Raw genomic sequence first — 23,628 nt, forward strand, 5'->3', positions numbered from 1 at the left:
TTCTTTTAGGTTTTTCAAGACAGTATTTTTCTGTGTAGTCCTTGCTGTCCTGGAACTCACTCTCTAGATCAGGCTGACCTCAAACTCACATAGATCTTCTTTCTGTCTCCTGTGTGTTAGGACTAACCTCTGCCCATCAGCCTGGCTTTAAATTTAATTAAAAAAAAAATTACTTGAGGTTGGGCATTTAGCTCAGCAAGCACAAAGGCCCTGGCATCTGTTTGTTGTTTGTGGGTGAACTTGCATGGCACTCACGTGATGCTGAGAGAACAACTTCGGGTTGTCTCTTTCTTTCCTTCTACCATTTGGGTCATGGCATTGAACTCAGATTGTCAGACTTGACAGGAGCCTTTATTTTATTTTATTAATTTTTTTATTAATTTTATTAATTTTGGGGGGGGTTTCGAGACAGGATTTCTCTGGAGTTCTGGAGCTGTTGTAGCTCTTATAGACCAGGCTGGTCTCGAACTCACAAAGATCTGCCTGCCTCTGAGACTAAGTCTCACTGTGTTACCCAGGTGGCCTTGAACTCAGGATTCTCTGGTTCCAACATCCTAGTGATTGAGAAGTGTTCAGTCATGTGCTTCAGTTTTGTGCTACTTTTAGTTTTTCCTGTTTTCTGAATGTTGTTTACATTGTAACCTGCTGTTTGAGAGAGGGTCTCACTTGTAGTCCAGGCTGGCATTCAACTTGTGGGATCAGAGGACAGTGCAACCATGGCTTGGCACTTTTTACTCTTCGTTCATTTTGCACTTGGTTTTGTAAGTGCCTGATAAGTTTGATACTTAGGTTTGGAAATGAAGAGTTGGCATTTCTGTTTTTTTTCCTCTGTAGCCAAAGGTGAAGAAAACGGATTTGATTACAACCAAGGAGACAAGCCTTCAGAACGAGGAAAGCGGGCCCGAGGCAGAGGTAAGGGAGAATGAGTGAGATGGAATGCTGGGCACCAGAGGAGAAGGTGGGTTAGGAAAGAATGCTGTCCTTGAGATGTGAGGAAGGTGTAGTTTATGCCAGGAGTTTTTGTTGTTACATTTTACTTTGGTTCTGTTTTTCTGCTGTTGCTCAGTGCCTCTCCTTGATAAGAATGTAATCCACCTCTGAGCAGTGTTTTAGACCCCTAGACTCTGACTGGTTATTGTCAGGAGTCTGAAAACCACCTTTATCATCCATGGTGGCTACAGGTGTAATCCCAGCGTTTAGGATTGGATTCTAAGCAGGGGTGTGGAGAGTTCTGGTATGCATAGACTGTCTATTCTTTATTTTGGGGTTTTTGCTTTTTTCTAGACAGGGTTTTTCTTTATATTTATTATGTGTACAGCATTCCTTCCATGTGTGCCTGAATGCCAGAAGGGGGCGCTGGGTTTCATTATAGATGGCTGTGAACCACCATGTGGTTGCTGGGAATTGAACTCAGGACCTCTGGAAGAGCAGTCAGTGCTCTTAACCACTGAGCCATTTCCCTAGCCCCTAGACAGAGTTTTTCTGTGTGTCTTGGTTGTCCTTGAACTCCCTTTGTAGACCAGGCTGGCCTTGATCTCACAGAAGTGCCTCCAATGCTAGGATTAAAGGGGCGTGTCACCACTGCCTAGCAACTTGTGGGGTTTTTTTTTGTTGTTGTTGTTTGTTTGTTCTGTATGTGTGTGCTTTAAAGCATCTCATACTACAGTCTAGATTGGTTAGAAAGTCACTGTGTAACCCAGATAGGCCTGAAACTCTCTGCTTTATTAAATCATTCCAAAAATATACAATATAAAAATAACACTATATTCTACAATTGTGTTTTTTAAAGGATTTGGACGTGGCAGAGGCAGAGGGGCAGGAAGGTTCTCTTCACAAAGCATGGGGTAAGTCTCAGCTATCCTATGGTTGTAGTTATTTATTTCCTGTCTATAATTTATTTATCCTAGTTAGAGCACTTTTTCTGTCGTAGCTCTGAATTTGGGGTTCTAAGCTTGGCACTGCTGGCATTCTTGATGGATATGCTTTGTTGGGATGATAGATGTTGTTCCTGCACATGGATGCTTAACGTCATCCTCTCCTAGTGTGTGCCCCTCAGCCACTGCCAAATGTTCCCGAGGCAGCAGGCTTATGTACATAATCATCTCTGTTGCCAGTTGAAAAGCCAGCTAAATACAGCCATTGTACACAAAATATGTTTATGTAGAAATATTTTATCCTGAGTGATAGTAAAGACTGACCATTCTAAGTAGGTGTTATAATTAGCTACTATTATTTCTAGGTTTTCTTTTTCTCATTGTTTCTTTTTGTGTGGGAAGACAACTCAAATATGGAACCCCAACCTTTAAACTGATAGTTTTTCTGTTTACTTCATATTCTGTGTGTATTGTAACATTCATATTTTTTTTCTTCAGTAATCATCTGAATCATGATGCCTTATGGATATTCAGTTAGGCTTTAATTATTTTTTACATTTTTATTCATATTTATTATGTTTTTTTTTTTTTTTTTTTGGTTTTTCAAGACAGGGTTTCTCTGTGGCTTTGGAGCCTGTCCTGGAACTAGCTCTGTAGACCAGGCAGGCCTCGAACTCACAGAGATCCACCTGCCTCTGCCTCCCGAGTGCTGGGATTAAAGGCGTGCGCCACCATCGCCCAACTATTTATTATGTATTTGTGAACATATGCATAGCATCCATATGGGGTCAGAGGACAGCTTTGAAGAGTCATCTGTGTCCGTGTTGGATTTCATTTGTCACTCTTGGATTTTAAAGAAAATTCAGGGAAGTGCTGACCATTCAAAGGCTAGGTTAGGCCATCGGAGAAATGGTTCTTTGGTTGAGAGTACTTGCTGCTCTTGGAGAGGACCTGGGTTTGATTCTAGCACGCGGGCACCACATTGTGGCTCATAACCATTTGCAATTCCATTTTGGGGGATTTCATGCTCTCTTCTGGCCTCTTATCAGCAGGGACATGCATATGATACATATGTACATACAGGTCAAACATTCATACACATAAAATAAAAATGACTCTGTCTTAATCCCCAGCACACCAAGGCAGAGGCAGGCAGATCTATTTCTGTAAGAAGTCAGTTTAGTTGACATAGCAAGTTCTGGGACAGCTAGAGTGACAGTGAAAGACCTTATTCCAAAAACTGATTTCCACCAAATAGACCTGCCAAGCTTAGAGTACGACTCTGGATATGCTACTTCTCATTGGAAGTTTTTTGTTTAATTTAAAGATTGTTTTTGAAGATTAATGAACACTGTATTCTGCTTACCTGTATGTCTGCTCACCAGAAGAGGGCACCAGACCTCATTATAGGTGGTTGTTGGGAACTGAACACGACCTGAGAATATCAGCCAATGCTCTTAACCCCTGGGCCATCTCTTCAGTAGCTCATTGGAAGTTTTTTTGTAAAAAGATATTTTATTTGTGAGCCTTGAGTGTACTGTGTGCATGAAAGGTATCTGAGACCCGAATAAGTTTCCTAGGTACTGGAGTTTCATGCCATTTTGAGCTGTCATGTGGGTGCTTGGGCATTGACTCTGCTGTCACTTCCTGCAAGAGCAGCTAGTGCTCTTAACCACTGAGCCATCATGCAAGCTCCTTCACTGGTAATTTTTACTCGTTGTCTTTCTTGGCTGCAAAAACGTCCAGGTTTCATAACTACTAAGGATGCCAAAACCAAATTGTAGAAGAAACTTGAGGGCCATTTGTACAAGAGTAGATACATGACCCTGAGTAGCCTTTCTTTTGTAAAAGATGGCAAGCTTGACTGGAGATGTAATTGATAGAGTGCCTCCCCTGTATAGGCAAAGAGGGTTCAGTCGCTGGCATACCATAAAATTGGATATGCTGGTACAAACTTGTAATTCCAGGATATTGTGAGGAGGAGGTGCCTAGCAAGTCTTTATTAATTTGCTAGCCAGCAGCTACTCTATGTGTTTGAGACACATTGTAGCCCTGAGCCTTTCTCAGGATGAGCTTTTAAACACAAAAATCACATTCTTGGTTGACATATATCAGTTAGCAAGAATAGTTAGCCATGATGGGCATTGGTGGCACATGCCTTTAATCCCAGCACTTAGGAGGCAGAGTTAGGCCTGTGGGTTCGAGACCAGCCTCATCTACAGAGTGAGTTCCAGGGCAGCCAAGTCAGTTAGATTCTTATTTTGGAAGGTGTTGCTGCGTGTGTGCTGGGTTCCAAAGCCCGTAAATGATACTTTCTTCATGGTATCAGTTGTGTTGCAGTATCAGAAGTTCAAGGTTGTTGTCTTCAACCACATAGTTTATAGGCAGGTTGAGAAACAGGAGCCAGATTCTATCTTCATTTTTTTTTTTTTAAAACTTTTTTTTTTTTAATATTTATTTATTTATTATGTATACAATATTCTGTCTGTATGTCTGCAGGCCAGAAGAGGGCAGCAGACCTCATTACAGATGGTTGTGAGCCACCATGTGGTTGCTGGGAATTGAACTCAGGACCTTTGGAAGAGCAGGCAATGCTCTTAACCACTGAGCCATCTCTCCAGCCCCAGATTCTATCTTCAAAAATGATAAAAATTGGCCGGGCGTTGGTGGCGCACGCCTTTAATCCCAGCAGAGGCAGGCGGATCTCTGTGAGTTCGAGGCCAGCCTGGTTTACAAGAGCTAGTTCCAGGACAGGAACCAAAAGCTACGGAGAAACCCTGTCTCGAAAAATCAAAAAAAAAAAAAAAAAAAAAAAGATAAAAATTGGTTGAAGGCTCATGTCTTTAATCCTAGCATTTGGGAAGTAGAGGCAGACATTTATCTGAGTTTGAGACTTGCCAGCAGTACATAGTGAGACCCTGTTTCTAAACACTAAAATATTTGTGTCATTGGGCCTATTGGTTAAAGACTTGTTGCCAAGACTTGTGTGTGTGTGTCACTACACCTGGCCAAATTTGGGATTTTTTTGTACAGAAAATTTTGTGCATGAAGTTTATTTTGTGATTTTTTGATGCTTGCTCTCATAACCCTAGGACATTCAACCCTGCAGACTATTCAGATTCTGCATCCACAAACGGCTGTGGGACAAAATCGGGAGTTTGGGAAGCTGCTCAGAATAGTAAAAATGAGAGCTCTGGTAAGTATTTTTTATTTATACGCTATTTTTTATTTGGAGGGTCTTATGTATGAATGTAGTGCAGGCTGGCCTGGAGTTCATGGAGATTCTCCTGCCTCAGCTCCTTTAGCTTTGGGTTTATCATTCCCAGCTTTTAAGGTATTATCTTATTACACCTTTTTTTTGCATGTATCTGTATGAGCACATGGGTATTCTTATGGAGTCTGTTTGCTTCTGCCAGTGGAACTTGGTGACTGAACTCAGGTTTATACAGCTTGATAGAAAAAATCTGTACCTGCTGAACTATCTTGCTGACTCATTGAGATCTAATTTACATAGAGCAAAATTTGAAACATTTTAAGGGGCAGAGCAAGTGAATTTTAACAAATGCATGCATAATTGTAGCCATAGTTAAAATTGAGATGGTATTTTTCTAGTAGCAGTAAACAATTATTAAGAGAGTGAAAATGGATTATATTTTAAAAACTGTAGCATCTTTTTGGCTGGGGATGTAGCTCAGTGGTTGAGCATATTCTTTCCATGTGCAGGGCCCTGGCCGTATCCCTAACATTGAAGAAGTAAAATATACATAATATATTTGAAAGATTTGATTGTGGAGAATATAAAGCACCCTTTCTACCAAAAGGGGAATATGCTCAGTGTTGTGGGGTTGGCATTCTCATTTTTGCTGCAGCCTCGTTCCCTCAGGGTGATAGGTATTGATGGGTAGGTAGCTTCAGTGTATATTCTATCCCACATCTTAGGCTTTTGCCTTCATTCGGAAAACATGATGGAAAAGTATTTACAGTAATCCAAATTATGATGAAACAGCTGAGAACTTAATCTCAAACCACAGTAATGGGCAACATGGAGCTAGCAGAAGCATATGTGGACAGCTTGACGATGCAGCCTAGTGGGAAATTTACTGTGTGAGGAGGTCAGGAGACTTTCCACCAGTGGGTTCCAGAAATGGGCTCTGATATCAGGCTTAACAGCAAACCCGTTTACCATCTTTCTGGCCCCTTTAAGCACTACATGAATGTAGTTGATGTTTTGTTTCTAGAATTTTCCATTTAATATTTTTGGGCCTTGGTCTCTCCACGAGGAGGGGCTGCTGTACCACATTAACTTTTCCCATGTGCTCACTGTTATGGTTTTCATCTCTTTAAGAGACAAGCCACGCTCACTCCTGGTGGCCCCTGCCCCCCTCTCGCCATCTTGATTCTCACTGTGCCCCTCCTTCTCTGTCTCTCTCCATTCTTCTCCTTCCCCCACACTGTCTCTCCTAAGTAATAAATATCCAATTATATTCTATATGATGTGTCTGCCCATGTCCCGGCAGGCTGGTCCCAGTGAGCCCCGGGGGTGGCGGCTCTCGGGACCTGCTGCCCGGCCCCCACTGCTCAGGACGGGGCGCCAGAACCCACCGTGTGCTGCTCAGGACCCGCTGCGAACAAAAATCATAAAACTCACATTTCTCTTGTTTTCATATACCTAAAGCTTTCTTTTTACTTGACCCACAGAAGGGATAACAAAGCCTCACAATATATCTCAGGAGCTGCCAAATAAAAGTCCTTATGGACTCAAAGGTATGGTGAATATTTAAGAATCATACAGAGCCAAGTGTGTCATTCATTGGTTTGAACGTCCGGGTTTGTCCCCAGCACTGCATAGAAGTGGATGAGGTGCAGGAGTGCAGCTTGTACAGCGTTCTAGCCACTCAGATCGTGGTGAAGGCACGTGTCTCCAGTCCTGATGTGTCTAATCCTGGGAACTTACAGACCCTTAGACATTGTCCACTGATATATCATACTGTGATACTCCCACCACAAAATAAATAAAACTAATAAATTTTTGAAAATGTAAAGGTATTTGGTTCCTATACAAAGTAATGGATTTCAGGCTGAATGTAGTGTGTAGCACTCTAGAGGAAGAGGGAGATCTCTGAGTTCAAAGCCAACCTGGTCTACATGGGGTGTTCCATAGCCAGTGAGTGTCATTTTTATATTGCAGTGTGTATGGCAGTCTATCAACGTTTGCCGCTGGCTTTCCCATGCATTTCTTTGTGTTTTTCAAGACAGGATATCTCTGTATAACAGCCCTGGCTGTCCTGGAACTCACACTTTTGAGCAGGCTGACCTCGAACTCACAGAGATCCGCCTGCCTCTGCCTTCAGAGTGCTGGGATTAAAGGTGTGCACCATCACCGCCCTGGGGTTCTCATGTATTGCTAACACAGCAGTCCATGCTACTACACTGATCCCATCTACAGTTACTGCACATTGATGTCTTCCTGCTTAGAAACAGACTCAGTTTCTAACCTGTTTATACATGGCCTCCTCTGGGTTAATTAATTTTTAAATTATTTTTGTTCCTCTGTACTTAGAACAGGATGACAATTACAGTGATGACATACAAATGGTGTAATATAGCTAATGTATTTTAACCTTGCTCTCTAAATCTGATAATCAGTAATCTACTTGATATAGGGCCTGGTGCAGATTTGCATTAAAACAGTGTTCCTTTAAATTTCTTATTTTGTTTTAAAAACGTAGTTATATGCTCAGGTGGATACATGTGTGTGTACACACGCACAAGGAGGCTGAGGTCAAATTCAGGTGTCATCTTAGGAGCCACACCATTTGTATTTTGAGACTGAGTCTCTCACTTAGTGTTTGGAGCCTTCAGTAGGCTGATCTGGCCTCCCATTGTGCCTCTGGTATCTTCTCGTCATCCCTCCCAAGGATCAAACACGTCCAGACATGCCCAGCTTATTTGTTTATGTAATATGTACAGGGAAATATACAAAGTAAGCACCCAGAGTTTGGTGGACATCAGGTGTCTTCCTCTGTTGCCTTCCACCATGTTGCCTTGAGACGGTGTTCTTACTGAACTAGAAGCACCCCGGTGTAGGCATGCTGGCTGAGCTCCATTCCCCAACACTGGGGTTGGCCCTGCTCAGCGTTTACACGAGTTACTGGAAATTCAAGCTCCTTTCTCCATGCTTACAAAGCCAAGTAGTCTTACCTGTCCCTCTAGCCATTGAGTTCTTTGTTAAATCATGGGTTCTGAGAATTGACTTCAAGCCCTCATACTTCCACAGTGAGCAGTTCCCTGACTGGGTGAATTCTCCAGTGCCTTTTTATTATTATTTATTTTTTTCAGAACCAGATATTGAACCTTAGGCATGCTAGGCAAACACTCTATTATTAAGCTGTAGTCTGCTCTGGTGTTCCATTTTATTTGTTTATTTTATATTGTTTGTTTGAGACAGTTTTACTCTGTAGTTCTAGCTATGCTGTAACTATATATATACCAGGGTGAGACATTAATTTGATTTAAACATAGAGTTTTGGATATTTTATTTTACATAGAATATTTTTTTTTTATTTTTATTAAGAGTAGATTTAAAGAATCATGTTTCTTGGATTGCTAAGTAGATTACTAATGAGATGGATTGCTTTTCTTGCATGGTACACAGAATCATTGGTTGACTGTGCTGGATCCTTTTTTGTTCCCTGTCAGGTGCCTGGAAAAATTCTATGGAAGACTGGCCACCAGAAGACTGGGCTGAAGATGTAAGTGTCTGGTGCCATTCAGACCTTTCTTCCTCTCTGTGTCACTCAGATGATACTGCTGCTCCTCGCCATCCTCTCTTTACCCCTCCTCCATCCTCTTCTTCCTGCTTCTCTTCCTCTCCCTGGCTTCTGTTCCTCGGCACATGGGTCTTATAAAGAAACTGGTATTTTAAGGTTTTTTTGTTTGTTTAGACAATTATATGTGGCCCTGAATGTGCTGGAACTCTAGACCAGGTTGAACTAATGGAGATCCTCCTGCCTCTGCCTCACCTCCAAAGGCATGCACCACCACCCAGCTTGTTTCTTCGAATTGTTTAGTGGTGGAAGAACTGAACATTCAAGTGTGTTAGGTCAAGGGCAAACTTGGGAATTGATGCATCAGGCACACATGTGCAGGCAAACCTTCACATAAAATAAAAAATGAATCTAAAGATAATAAATGAAATAAATCTTGAAATAAAGATTACTGATGAAGTCGAAAAGACATCTGTCTTTAGAGAAATAAATAATCAGCCTTTTCCAAGTCCTGTTTTTCCCCACTTTTTGTTGCTCTGCGCCGCCACAGGAGACTGGCTTCCTTTCTGTGCTGTTCCTGCAGGTGCACTAAAGCCATAGTTGCCTTGCCTGGGAGGCTTATTTGATGGTTTTTGTACGTTTCGTTTCCTTTCAACACCCTCTTGGTGAGGGTGAGAACACTGCTGCCTGAAGAGGCTTTTGTGTTGCACAAAAAATAAAAGCGTTTTTCTCCTGAACTTCCTACACAGCTTTCTGAAACCAAAGTCTTCACTGCTTCGTCTGTTCCAGCAGAGAACCACATCACTCCTGGGCAAAGGTAAAGGGTTTGCTGGGTTTTTTTTTTTATCTTTTTTTTCCCCTCAAAAACATAATTGGAAATTTATTTTAGGTCAACTGTTTCTAATTTTTACTCTTATCTTTCTTTTCTCTTTTATTCCTCTATTTAGCTTTTGTTTCCCCTTCTTGCAGCGTCCATAGCTTCATTCGCGTCTTATTGGTTGTGTCCAAGGGTGATTGAATGGGTGTTTTTCTCTGGATTTGTTAGCAGATGTCTAGAGATTATACTAAACCTAGTTATAGTCCACTCTAGACTAGAAGTTAGAGATCTTACCTCTGGAGTTCTGGGTGTATATCACTATTCCTGGCTAAAACTATTTATTTAAAAATTAATTTACTATATATCCTTTGTTTTCTTCATGCATTTGTTTAGTTGGTCTCAATCCTAATTTAAACTTGTCATTTAAATGGGTACATTAGTTGCAGTGGTCTAAATTCTAGAATAAAAAGGGCATTTTTTTCGTTTGTGTGATGATGCGGGTGTGTGGAGGCTAGAGGACAGACACTTTGTGTTGTCCTTTAGAAGGCTGTCCACCCTGGAAAAAAAATCCTTTGATGTGTGTGCCTGCATGTGCATTGGTGCCCATGCGCCATAGCACTTTTGTTGATGTTGTTTTTCGAGACTGGGTTTCTCTGTGCTTTGGAGCCTGTCCTGGAACCAGTTCTTGTAGACCAGGCTGGCCTTGAACTCACCTGCCTCAGCCTCCTGAGTGCTGGGATTTAAAGGCATGCACCGCCACCACTGCTGGGGCCACAGTACTTTTGTGGAAGAATTTGGAGGTCAGAGGAAAACGTGTTTATTTAGTTTTGTCTATCATGTGTATTGCAGAGATCAAACTCGGGTTTTCTGGCTTGGCAGCACTCATCTTTACCCGTTGAACCATCTTGCTAGTCCCTGGTTCACTTTTTTTGGGAATTGGCTGGGGAAATAAGTTTCTCAGTGTTTGGGAACTGTTAAGGAGGTTAGTCCACCTGTTTTGTCCTCTCCAGTGTGTTTGCTAGGAATGTCTTGACTGAACTATTGTGCAGCCCTGAGGATAATAATCTTAAGCCTGTATTGGAAAGTCTGGCTTGGTAGTTAGTGCTGCTTTATGATCCCAACATTCCAAAGGCTGAGGCACAAGTGTCATGGGTTTAAAGATAATTTGTGCTATATAGTGAGACTGCTTAAATGAATGTGTACATAGCTGAATTAATTTTATTTCCCTTTTATAATTTTGCTATGTAGTCTAGGCTGATCTCTTAGCAGTCCTACTGCCTCAAACTCCCATAGGCTTACAGATGTGGGGCATCATTCCAGGTTTCACCAGAAATCTTAGAGAATCATACTCTTCACAGTAATTCTAAACACATTTGAAGATGTGCTTAAGGGTCTATGTGACTGACTCCTACAGCTGTTCTCTGACCTTAATACAAGCATTCAAACATATGTGCATGCACATGCTCCAAAAGTAGTTAATTTTAAAATTAAAAAAATTTAAGCGCTAGAAAGATCAAAGCCTAGATATGTGTATATATCTTTAAAAACTAGGCAAGTCTAGCTTCTCAAAACCAAGCTAAATGAGACAGTTAAGACACATTAGGACAGTTAGGATAGAAAGGTACATAGACCTCCATTGCATTTATGAATAAATGAAAAATGACTTAATTTACTAATGGTACTTCAATTTCTTAAAAAGATAATTAAGAGAGCTGGAGAGGTGAATCAGTGGTTAAGAGTACTTGTTCTTTTGTAAAACCCAAGTTAGATTCCAGCACTACCATGACTGCTCATAGCTGTCCCTCACTCCAGTTCCAAGGGATCTCTTTTGATCTCTACTGGCACCAGCCATACACAGATTATACATACAAGTGAAACACTCAGCTGTAAAATAAATAAGTATGAAGAAATGGCATGATGTTGAATGCCTTTAATCTTAGCATTCAGGAGGGAGAGACAGGAGGATCAGGAATTCAAAGCAAGGCTCACATACAAAGCAAATTTGAGCCTAATCTTGACTACCTGAGTCCTATTTTTAAAAACACAGAACATTACTCAGGCAGTGGTGGCACACACCCAGAACTCAGGAGGCAAAGCCAGAGAAACCCTGTCTCATAAAACCAACCAAAGAAACAGAAACCCAACCAAAATGCTTTAAAAAACAAACAAGCAAACAAACTTGCTGTTTTGGACAAGCCCTTGTCTGCACAAATTCAGCACAACTAATGAGATGGGACCAGGGACTGCAAACTTCACTGCTACCAGGGACTGTTATCCTTAGAGTTTGGCCACTTTCGTTTCAGTATGATGTGCTTTTGTGTGTGTCTCACCGTGAAACCCTGGCTGTCTTGGAACCTATGTAGACTAGACTGGTCTTGAACTCAGAGACTTGCCTCTATCAGCCTCCCAATTGCTAGGATTAAAGAAGGCATTGGTAACTTCATTAAGCATGGGGTCTTCAGGAATGCACCCGATAGCAACAGTCATCAAGAATTTCTGGCTCACACCTTACAGTTCTTTCCTAAGTAGTAAAATGCTGGCAGTCGGTCCTCTTCCAGGAAACGATGATGTGATGATTTCCAAGCACATATCTGATGATTCTGTGTGGAGCTCAGCTACTGAGTTTCCTGGGCCAGTGAGCGGTAACTGGGTTGAAGGCATCCTTGTTTATTGTGTGTATGTGTATTTATGCTACCACACGAGTGGAGGTCAGAGTACAGTTTATGATAATTGGTTTTCTCCTTTAACCCTGTGGGTCCCTGTGGTGGAACTCAGGTTGTCAGGTTTTGGTGGCAGGTGTCTTTACCCTCCAAACCCCTCACTGGTCAAAACCCTGGACTTTTACAAAGTTCTTTATTGATTTTTGAGTCTCTTCATAGCTGTGGCTGTCATGAAAGTACTATGCAGAACTGCCTGCCGCTGCCTCCTGGGTGCTGAGATAAAAGGTGTGCAGCAGCACGCCCGGCTCTTGGTTTCCCCTACAGTACCACTTCTCACTTGAGTCTTCCTAAACATTTGAAATAGAACTTGCTTTGATCTGGTAGTGTTGCAAGTTTTATTATCAAATATGTAATACTGATTTGTATCATTGGAATTAGAGTATCATTTATTAGAACACTAACTTAGGTTTTTAGAGTAAACACTAACTTTAGGTTTTTAGCCTCAAAATTGAAATTGGTGTCTGGAGAGTGAAAATTGTTGTGTATAAGAAAAAGAACTTGGGCTGGGAGCTGAGTCTGTATGAGGAAGAAAGCCTGAATAGTTTAACTACCCAGAACCTGTCTCACCTCACTGGTATGGTGAGTTTAGTTAGAGAGCTGCTGGGGCAAACCTTTGCAAGGACTCATGGAGCACCATCCTGGGAAAATCTCTGACAGGTCCCACTCTACTGGGTAAGTCATTCATATGGCAGTCAGTGTCTATCCCAAACTTTATTATCCTTGAGGCCATTCTTCCAAGTTGGAATATGTGGTGGGTTTTCGGTCAGGGTGAACGGGGCATTATAAGATACTTCGTTGGGCTGAAGTGGTGTTGCAATGCTTTTGCAGGCGGATCTCATGCCGACCTGGTCAATAGAGCTAGTTTAGGAAGCATAGAGTACATAAATAAAGAAACCCTGTCTTGAAAGTCTTTGTTAGTTTGTTATTTCTTTATTCTAGAGAATTATACATGGTTAAATATGTTATGAGATAGAATAAAGACTTTATATAGATACTTAAAATAAATTTAAGACTTAAAAACTTCTGCCATGGTTAAGGTCTTGATGCTTTAAGAATATTGATTCACTCTGTTTCAAGAAAATTGAAACCGGAAGTGGTGGTGCATGCCTTCAATCCTAGCACTGAGTATGCAGAGGCAGGGGGGTTGCTTGAGTTAGAGGCTAGCCTGATGTACATAGTAACAGAAAATCAGAGTTGAAAGGGGAACATGAGCTTAGGTAATAGTATCTGACCTCACAGCTTCCTCATGTTCTCACGGAGTCTGTCAGTGCCCATTTGTAAGGTGCGTTCTCTCTCTGGCTTTATAACTGTTTGGGTGACTGCTCAGCTTCTCTGAAACTCCAGTTCCCAGTGGTTTTGCTTATTTAATCTCTGGCTTAAATTTTCTTTATATTGATTTGCTCTCCAATTTGCTGGCTGGTGTGATTTGCTCATGACAGCTGATTGCTCGTTTGTCTCTCATCTGCTTAGCATTGATCTAGTGGCCTTGCTCCAGAAGCCTGTCCCTCCCACTCAAGCCGCAGAAGCCAACTCCTTTGAAACATCCCAGCAGCAGGGCTTTGGCCAAGCACTCGTCTTCACAAATTCTCAACACAGTAATCAGACGGCGCCAGGGACTGGCAGCTCCACTTCTGCCAACGCCTATTCTCCTCACAGCTTGGTAACTCACTTTTATTTCAAATTGGGGTCTTCAGAATGCACCCGATAGCAACAGTCATCGAGAATTATGGCTCACACCTTGCAGTTCTTTCCTAAGTAGTAAAATGCTGGCAGTCGGTCCTCTTCCAGGAAACGATGATGTGATGATTTCCAAGCACATATCTGATGATTCTGTGTGGAGCTCAGCTACTGAGTTTCCTGGGCCAGTGAGCGGTAACTGGGATGAAGACATCCTTATTAATGTTTTGTTTTACTTTTCTTTTACTCCTTTCTATGTATTGCGGAGGTGCTTGCAGGTATGCCCATGTGCACAAGTGACACACTTGAAGAGAGACACTTGGAGGGGGAGGTTTTCACTCTCATTGTGTGGCCATTTGGCAGCCCAAGTGATCTATTTTCCCCTAAATTTTGTTTCAAAGGCTGTTTCTGTGTTTTTGATATGCTTAAAATGCAGATGTCTTAGTTCTGTCTAGGTGTTCCTACTGTGCAATTTTCTTCTACTCCCTAAAATACACTCCCCTTTCTTAAATTTCCAGGTAATATGACAGAAAATACATTTTCTAACCACCATTAGAGACACAGTGACTATGACTTCCCATCAGAAAGAATTCTGGGATTGGTAGTGCAGCCTGCGTAGGAATGTCGCTACAAAAGGACAGCTGAAGTCTGTTGGAATGCAGAGGAGTCATCGTGTGCTTTCCTGCCTTTCCCTTTGCTGTTGATAGGAAGGGCATTTTGACTGCTAGAGTCTATTTGGTCACTGAGGTCACAGATGGAGCTTTACCATCAAGTTTGTTTTATGCTATGATCAATACCTCAAGACACTGTAGTGAGAGCTATTTAGCATTATATTAGAGCCATGGCTCTAAACATTGCTCCTATTTATAACCAAATTGCCAAAATTAAGTAAATAACAGTTTAATAACAATAGTAAAATAGATTACCATAAGACAGAATGAGTCAGAATCTGTGGTGTTACGATACCGACTCTGTGTGCATGTATTATATACCTGTGCATGTTCATATATGCCTTTTTGTGTCTTATTGGTTTAGTGAAGTAGATGGAATAGAGACCGTACTGAATGTCACAGAGACCAAAGCAGTGGCTGCAGAGAAAAAGATTATTTGGTACTAGTAGCTAGTGGGTGGATGGTGGATTCTGTGTCCGTGAAAACAGTAGAGCTTGGGAAAACTTGAGCCAGAGGGGCTTGAGTGTAACCTTGATGACAAAATAACATTTGCACAAATGCACTAAGAGGCAGGAGCTGTGATTGTGAGCCTCACAGTGGAGAGCCCTGACTTTCTAACTGTGCTATTCTAACCTTAGAATATTGATAATAGCCAGTCATGATGGTGTACTCCTTTAACTCCAGCACTTTGGAGGCCAAGCCAGGCAGATCTCATGAGTTGGAGTTCAGATCTACAGAGTGAGTTCCACAGTAGTAGCCAGGGCTACACAGAGAAATCCTGTCATGTCCTCCGCCCCCCAAGAATATTGCTAATAAAAATTACTGTTTACTCTGCTTCTGTAAGACACACACTCTCTCTAAAGGAGTGGGGCATTTTTTTGTTTTGTTTTTCTTCTGGAGAATGATTGGTGTTCTTAGTCGTGACCCACGTGAGCGCAGTATTGTTAGGGCATTTACTCAGCTTTCTGCATATTTCAGTGTCTGGTATTAGGATGTGAGCTTTTGGCATTCACTTCTTCACACTGCAGGGAACACTCAGAACTGACCTCTGTTACTGTCAGCAGAGAGAATTTACTCTCTGAAGGTTATAAAAGTGTTTTTATCTATCAGGCATATTTTTGACATTTAGTTGTTTCTTAAAAGTTTATTTTGGGGTTGGAGAAAAGGCCCAGCAGATAAAAGCAGTTACTGCTCTTGAAGAAGACCCAAGTTTGATTCCCAGCCCCATGAATTAAAAATAATAAATCAGTACTAATAAATAAAATAATTTTAAATTTATTTCACAATTATAGTAAATGTTTTGTTTTCTTACTCTCACATCAGGAGGAATGCTCCTTTATTTAGCTATAGTTAAACTATGGTCACATTTTCATGTACTGTTTTCTAAAGCAAGGTTTGCTTGTTCAGATGATCCAAGGTGCGATGTTCTTATTTCTGCAGACCACTGTGTTTGCTCAGGGCTTGCCCTCTTTCCATGTCTTTGCAGTCGTCTGTCCTGGGCTCGGGGTTTGGAGAGCTAGCCCCATCAAAAATGGTGAACATCACCAACTCCCAGATTCTGGAGAAGCTGAAAGCACCAAGTATGAGCCCATTCACTACCACTTCCGGTGCACAGCAGAACAGCACAAGTCCCCCCGCCTCCACTGCTTCATGGGACCTCAAGCCCTCAGCATCACAGTCGGTCCTTAATCATTTTGGTAAGTGCATGTTCTATACTGAGTTAATCAGCAGAGCGTGTTGTGTATGAACAGTATGGAGGGACTTGTTCAGTCTCTTAGAATACATATTGCTTGGAAAATTAAGTTAGTTGTCTCAATGTACAGTGCCTACATTTATTTATTGTACAATTTACAGGAATAGATTCTTAGCTAGAAGAGAACACAAATGTTCTTTGGTGCTTTATGCCTGGAATTCCATCATTTATGAGGTGGAGGGAGGAGGATCACCAAAAACTTGAGACCAAGCTAGCACAGTCTAGTATAGAGTAGGAACCTGTCACAAAAGCCACTTTGGGCCAGTTTGATCGCCAACTTGGGAGGCAAACTGGTCTCTATCAGTTTGAGTCCAGCTGGTCTAAGTTCCAGGACTAAATAATGAGAGCCTGTCAAAAATACAACAAAATAACAACAGAGAAAACCAAGCAGTTGGAACTAGAGAGGTGAATTAGCGGGTCCTGGTTGATCTTTCAGAGGACCTAGGTTGGAATCCCACCATCCACGTGGCCTTGCTCACACCCATCTTTGCCCCAGTTTTAGGTAATCCAGTGCCCTTTTCTAGCCCTCGTGGACACACACATGATAAAGATATAGCTCATCCATATAATAGCAGTATGAGAAAAGTGACTATATGCTGAGTTCAGTGCCCTAAAGATGAAGGAGGATGCTCTCTGCATATTAAAATGGAGCAGCCTCTGAAAATGAAATGAAGATACATAATTACGCTTGTTTGATTTTGATAGTCAAGAACCCAGGTACAAAGCTCGTTCTCTAGAGCAAGAGTGAGAACAGCAAGTGGAAAAGGTTGTTTTCACACATGTACTTTACAGTTTTGTGATATCACACATAATATATAGTAATCAAAATAGTTTCTTAAAGGTATGTACCAAATTGGCTAGGGAGATGGCTCAGTTTGCAAAGTACCCCCCGTGTTAAGGAGAACGTCTGTGTTTGACTTGTTGACACCCACATCAAAGCTGGGTGTAGTGGCGCACATTTGTAATCCTAGCATTGAGGAAGCAAACAGGTTAATCCCTGGAGCTCTCTGTCTAGCTTCTGGTGAGTTCAAAATAAAGTACAGAGCCACTCTGGAAAACATTTCGTGGTGACCTCTGGCTACACACAGAATATAACAAAACTGATGAAATACCAAGCATGTAAATCCGTTAGCTAACGCACAGGCATCTCTGCTTTGTGTCTTCTGCATGAGGAATGAGAACAAACCCTGTCCGGTCACCAGCAGTCTGCTTGTCCTTCGCCCTGTGCCCTACCCTCCACTTTTCAGCTGGACGACTCGGATCACCTGGTAGCTGTAGTGGCATAGCGTCCGAGACATGTTGCAAAATTACCCATTGCTGCTTAATTTCTCTTTCCGCGTCTCTTAGATTTCAAATCTCAGCCTGAGCCATCCCCAGTTCTTAGCCAGTTGAGCCAGCGACAGCAACACCAGACTCCGGCAGTCAGTGTTCCTCCTCCTGGTTTGGAGTCCTTTCCTTCCCAGGCTAAACACCGAGAGTCAACACCTGGAGATGGTCCTTCTACTACTGTCAACAGACTCTTGCAGCTTCCCAACATGGCTGTTGAAAACATTGTATCTGCCCACCAACCACAGCCCAAACACATCAAACTCCCTAAGCGTCGGATACCTCCAGCTAAGGTAGGCATTCCATCCCAAAGGATCTATTTCACAATAGCTTAGGTATTGGAAAACTGAGTATTAGACATTGGGATACAGTGTCTTCAAGCATAACTCATCATTGCTTGGGAGGATTTGGCCATTTTTCAGGCACTGGGCTAATTATTCATTCTGGAAAACAGAGCCTCTTAGTTCATGTAAAGACCCGAGGGTGTACTTGAAAGCACTTTTTGTTTATGGTATCTCATGGTTGGGAGGTGTGGGTACCTGACCAGATAATGTTTTCACCACTGCCTATGTCTCTGAAAATAGCTGCGTGTCCTCAGGTACCAACTACCATGACTCCCAACAACTCTGAAACCATCCCCTGCAACCCAACAAGTTGTTTGCTTGGTTTCCCTCACTGTTTAAAAGATTCTGTTTCGCTCTCTCTCTCTCTCTCTCTCTCTCTCCCTCCCTCCCTCCCTCCCTCCCTCCCTCCCTTCCTTCCTTCCTTCCTTCCTCTCACCATTTTTGTCAGTGCATCTCACTGAAGCCATTTTCTTTAATCTGTTGTAAGCCTTGAGTCTTGGAGCTCCCATCCTCCCATCCTGACAGAGCTTTGCTTTTGTAGGTTCCTGCTTCCGCAGTGGAAATGCCTGGTTCTACGGATGTCACGGGATTGAATGTACAATTTGGGGCCCTGGAATTTGGGTCAGAACCATCTCTCTCTGAGTTTGGACCAGCAGCTTCAGGCAGTGAAAATAGTTGTCAGAGTCCTATCAGCTTGTACCCAACGTCTTTAAGGTACAGACCTCCCATTTTAGTCATAACTGAACATAGTCCTTTCTTTGCAAAGTCGAACAAAACAGAGTCTTAAGAAATTGGTGAAGACAACTTAGTAATGCTGTTGTGCAGTGCTCAGCGTGTTTAGCTTCTCAGACTCTGCTTTAGCGGGTACTCATTTCTCCCACTCCTTCCCTCTCTTTGACAAAGCCATGTCAGAACTCGTCTGATCTAGAGGTGTCCTGTAACTAGAATCGTGTAAAATGTGGCTTTCGTGTCTCCTAGCTTTTACTTAACAGTTTTCAAAGGTCGTCCATACTGCATGTGCGTGAACTTGTATTGCCTAGCGTTTTACTGAGCAGGTGTGGTACATTCATGTTTGGTAGACATTTAGGTTCTTTTCTCCTTTTGCTTGTGGTGTAACTGCTGTGTTACCAGTGTCTTAGTAGCAGAATGCTGGGTCATTGAATGCACCTGGAGCCCTTGGGCTTGCATGGCGGTGGCAGCACTTAGCACTCCCTGCAGTCCAGCAGGGACCTGACTTTTCTAGCTCTCCAACACGTCATTTTGCTTAAGTGAAATATTTTGCAAATAGATTTGATATTTTTCTTAGTTGGGTTTTCCATATCTATAAGGAAAGCCTGATAAATTAAAGACTAGTGCAGTTCTGTAGTGAATGCCACTACAGATACAGTGTGATATGGAGCCAGTGTGTCTAACACCGTGTACTCTTTTCAGTGACCCTTTGAATGCCTCTTTACCAATGACCAGTGCTGTACAAAACTCCACCTACACAACTTCAGTCATTACCTCCTCCAGTCTGAGCAGCTCGTCCCTGAGCTCCGCTAGCCCAGTAACTACGTCTTCCTCTTACGACCAAAATTCTGTGCATACACGGATTGCATACCAAAGCTCTGCGAGCCCACCAGACCCAGCTCCAGGCTCTGTGGCTGTAAGTGATTCATCTGGGTTTCTTTTCTTAGGATATCCTCCATGCAAGTTAGTGTGCAGTTTAGCAAATCATGCTCTAAAAATTATTTATTTATTAGCCAGGCAGTGGTGGCACATGCCTTTTATCTCTGCATTCAGGAGGCAGAGGCAGATGTATCTTTGAATTCAAGGTCGGCCTGGTCTACAGAGTGAGTAGGATAGCCAGCACTGAACAGAGACACTGTGTCTCAAAAAATGGGAGGAAAAAAATTGTTTGTGGGGGTGGGAGACAGAGAGGTGAAAGTCAAGAGAACAACTTGCGGGAGTTGTTCTCTCTTTATCTTGTGTCCCGAAGAGCTAACCCAACTAAGGGCATCAAGCTTGGCAGCTAGTGCCTTAGCTCACAGAGCCATCTTGCTTGCCTGTTGTAGTTGTTTAGGTAAAAGAACTTTCCTTGTATCAAAATAATAATAGTGCTTTCCAGACTGGCTTTTGGCAAGGCCTGCAGTACCAGATGTGAACTGTTTACTGTGGAACAGTCATCAAATCCAACCAGAAAAGCATCTATTACTCCCCATAACAGACATACCATTATTAACCAGTTGAGTTATTCTTGCCTGGTTGGTATGAATTATTGCATACAAGGTTCACTGCCAAGTAAGACATGTTGATCATGTTGATGATAACATGTGGAGCCATGCAGTAGGGTTTTTAGAATCCAGCACTAATGAGATCCATCAACAGTTAAGAAAATTGCTTGTATTGTTCCTGGCCAAGAACTACAGGATAGTGTATCTAGCCTCCATCACTGGCATTTTTGTTTCCTGATCTATTGCTTCTTAAGAATAGCTTGATCCACGAATACCAGACATATCCATTCAGATAATCTCAAGGACTATTTTGTTAAGAGTTCGAGAGAAGAGCAACAGGGCAGATAAAGTCTAAACCGTGGCAGTGGCTGGTAGACAGAGAAGAACGAGGGGTGAGGTTGGGAAGCAGCTGTAGACAAGAATTTCTAGTGAAGTGGTATGAAGCCTAGTGTGTTGAGCTGGGTGTGGTGCATTTCCTAGACTGTGAGCCACCATGTGAGTGCGGCTGGGCTTCCAATACAGACCCTCTGGAAGATCAGCCAGCCCAGCCCCCTTTCTGCAGTGTTCTCTCTCTCTAGCCCTAGTTGGACATTTTTCAGCAGAAAGAGCACATCAGCTTCTTTTTCCTGTAGTTGCTCCTTTCTGGAGATGGTATCTGAACCTCGTGGCCTTTGCTGCAGAGTGCACGTCCTGTGGCTTCCTCTGCAGCCTGTGGAGGCAGGTGTCAGTTCTGTCGCAGTGCCTTACTTAGGTGTGTTTAAACAAGTTGACTTAGGTTCTACAATTTGTGGATAATATAACCATAACCCACTCTGTACTAACCATCTTCAGAAAAGCTGTGGCTTAGGTCACATCTCATTTATTCTTAGAAATATTTCTTGCCGGGTGGTGGTACACATGTCTAATCCCCGCATTTGGGAGGCAGAGGCAGGCAGGCCTCGGTGAGTTTGAGGTGCCTCATCTACAGAGCTGGTTCCAGGACAGGCTCTAAAGCTATACAGAAAAACCCTGTCTCAAAAGACAAGAAAAAAGAAAAAGAAAGAGAAGAAATATTTCTCAAGGTGTGATGCTTTTTATTATTACTTCTTTTAAAAAGGGGGTTTGGGTTTTTTTTTTTTAAATAAAATTTTAGAGACTTTTTTGCATTACAGAATTTTCATGAGATGGAAAGCGTCAGGAATTAGTCATGATGGGGTCCGGCTTCTGGTCCAGGTCAACAGCTGCAGTTGTTTCAGTGGTGCTTTAGCCTCCCGTGCCTCGTTTCTTTCCAAAAGTTTGAATCTGGTTTTTAAAATGCCCACTTCTTTTGATATTGTATCTCCTTTTTTTATTTTATTTTCCATTTATATTAAAAAAAAAAGTGAGAGATGGGCTGGAGATGCTGCGTAGTGTTGGGCCCTCCTACTCTTGCACCCATTCAGGTGTGTCATACCCACCTGTACTCTGAGACCGTCTTCCAGCTGCTTATGTTACCCGAGTGACATACACACATACACATAAATAAAGATAAAGTAAAATCTTTGAAAAAACAACTGCTCTTTTGTTAACCTGTACGTATGGTTGTCGTGGTCTCATCGAGTCACGGGTGGTTGTCTGGACATGGGCATGTGTTAACTCTTTCTGTTCTTTGTAGAACGGACATGGTGGTAGCCGAAGTCAGCACACAGTGGACAGTAAGTGTTATGTTCTCATTATCACTTGTGGAAACCAAACAGTGAAATTTTGGGTAACATAATTTGGAAAACACCAATTGATCAATGGTTAATTCACTAAAATCAGTACTTAACCTTTTTTCTAGAAACCACTGTTGGTTTGTTTTTGAGATGGTCTCACTCGTAGCTCTGGCTAACCTGGAGTTTGCGATTCCTACATTCTGCCCTTGAGCTTGTAAGAGCTCTGCTTACCTCTGACCCCTGTGTGCAGTATTAAAGATGTATACTACCACACCACATCCCAAAACTACTTTTATGGAGAGGGTGTTTTATTCACTGTGTCTGCCAGAATGACCTCAGGCTTCACAGTTAATGAATGTAAAGGGTCTAGGAATCCCAGTGAGCCTGTAAGATGCTCCATTCTCAGCCTGTTCCTGCTCTCTCTTCCTGCCCCTTTTTCAAGAAAACATTTCTCCGAGCCTTCTACAAAGTCATCCTTGGTTGTAGAGGTGATCTTTGGCCTCTTAGTCTGGGGTTAGATGCTTCATGGCTGTCTTAATCTTCTGAAACAGATGCTAAGAGATCCAGGAGTCACCTCAAACTCACTCCTCAACCCTGACCTTTTATTTTCCCAGTCATTAAACTAGAATTGGCACATTCCTCTCAATCGCCCAAAACGCAAGGTATTTCACTCCAAACTGTTAATCCTTTTTGGATTTTCAAGACAGGCTTTCTCTTTGTTCCAGGCTGTCCTTAAACCTCCTGTAGATCCACCTGTCTCTGCCACCTGAGTGCTGGAATTAAAGGTGTGCACTACTACTGCAAAACAAACAACAAAACCACACCCCGTTATCGATTCTATTCTAAATTTATGAGTTAATCAGCATTAACCTTACAATTTTTCCTGCATTTTTATCAGATCTATTCAGAGACTAAATGGCTTCAATTAGACCAAACTGTGGAAATGAAAGCCTACTCCTTTACCAGGACAGGGTTGAACTGTGGCTGTCCAACCCACTCTCATACTCCTTAACCTAATGATTAAATCCTAACAGTTTCAGTATTCATTGACATTAATTACGTCCCTCTCACAAATATGAATTAAAATATTATACTATGTATCCTGTACAGTCCTTCACTAATAGAATTTTTACCTAAATGAATCATTGTAACTTAGCAACATCAATAGCTGTGATGGCCCTACTCAGTTTTCTTACATACTTCTAATTTATGTCACCACACTCACTGTCTGTCTATTGGTCAGACGAGTGCCTACTTAGTCTACATGTAGCTCTGAGTTTAATCTCCAGGACACATCCTACCAGGTGTGCTGGCAGGAGCCTGTAATGGTAGCCCTAGGAAGGCATGAGAATCAAAACTACATGGGTGTGGTGGTTGGTATACAGTTTAAATCCAGCATGCAAGAGGTGGCAGAAGGATCGGGAGTTCAAAGTCATCCTTGGGTGCTTAGAAGTTCATAGTTGGCTATCTCAGAAAGAAGCCAGGTTGCCCAAGCTGCAGGCCAACCTTCCACCTGCCTGCTATGAACTCTCCCTTCTTGTTAGAGTGGAGTGCTTCTTCCCAGGGCGTTCTGCAAGAGAGAAAAGACGATGATGTGTTTCCAAGCACATATCTGACTTATATGTGTGGATGACAATCAAGCGGAGTCTTTTCTAAAGGTCATCAGTTCTGTCCATCTCATCCCTGAAACATAAACCCTTGTGTCTGTGAGACACACAGAGGAAGTTCCCACTGTGGATTTGCAAGTAGACGTTGGTGTGAGTTCTTCCTGCACATTTCCCCTTGCAGCCTGT

At 42.3% G+C, this 23,628-nt stretch overlaps 1 protein-coding gene and 3 non-coding genes across 8 annotated transcripts in view; all 4 read left to right on the forward strand.

Moving 5' to 3' along the window:
• The window catches only part of Ubap2 (ubiquitin associated protein 2), a 70,474-nt gene that overhangs the window by 39,481 nt on the left and 7,365 nt on the right, over window positions 1-23,628 (forward strand). For all 5 annotated transcript variants that reach the window (XM_075967486.1, XM_075967488.1, XM_075967491.1 and 2 more), the window contains 12 exons: window positions 835-912; window positions 1,790-1,844; window positions 4,967-5,070; window positions 6,573-6,638; window positions 8,574-8,626; window positions 9,391-9,458; window positions 13,649-13,838; window positions 16,013-16,223; window positions 17,627-17,898; window positions 18,491-18,663; window positions 19,381-19,594; window positions 21,796-21,835. In XM_075967486.1, coding sequence (XP_075823601.1) covers window positions 835-912; window positions 1,790-1,844; window positions 4,967-5,070; window positions 6,573-6,638; window positions 8,574-8,626; window positions 9,391-9,458; window positions 13,649-13,838; window positions 16,013-16,223; window positions 17,627-17,898; window positions 18,491-18,663; window positions 19,381-19,594; window positions 21,796-21,835 — 1,524 coding nt within the window. The remainder of the gene's footprint in view (window positions 1-834; window positions 913-1,789; window positions 1,845-4,966; window positions 5,071-6,572; window positions 6,639-8,573; window positions 8,627-9,390; window positions 9,459-13,648; window positions 13,839-16,012; window positions 16,224-17,626; window positions 17,899-18,490; window positions 18,664-19,380; window positions 19,595-21,795; window positions 21,836-23,628) is intronic.
• On the forward strand, window positions 12,011-12,091 carry LOC142847461 (small nucleolar RNA SNORD121A). The gene has a single exon (XR_012910213.1). It is a non-coding gene; the product is annotated as a small nucleolar RNA SNORD121A (small nucleolar RNA).
• On the forward strand, window positions 13,961-14,041 carry LOC142847462 (small nucleolar RNA SNORD121A). Its single transcript, XR_012910214.1, has one exon. It is a non-coding gene; the product is annotated as a small nucleolar RNA SNORD121A (small nucleolar RNA).
• LOC142847463 (small nucleolar RNA SNORD121A) lies at window positions 23,413-23,491 on the forward strand. Its single transcript, XR_012910215.1, has one exon. It is a non-coding gene; the product is annotated as a small nucleolar RNA SNORD121A (small nucleolar RNA).

This window comes from Microtus pennsylvanicus, chromosome 3 (assembly GCF_037038515.1).
Source record: "Microtus pennsylvanicus isolate mMicPen1 chromosome 3, mMicPen1.hap1, whole genome shotgun sequence".
Taxonomy (NCBI): Eukaryota; Metazoa; Chordata; class Mammalia; order Rodentia; family Cricetidae; genus Microtus; species Microtus pennsylvanicus.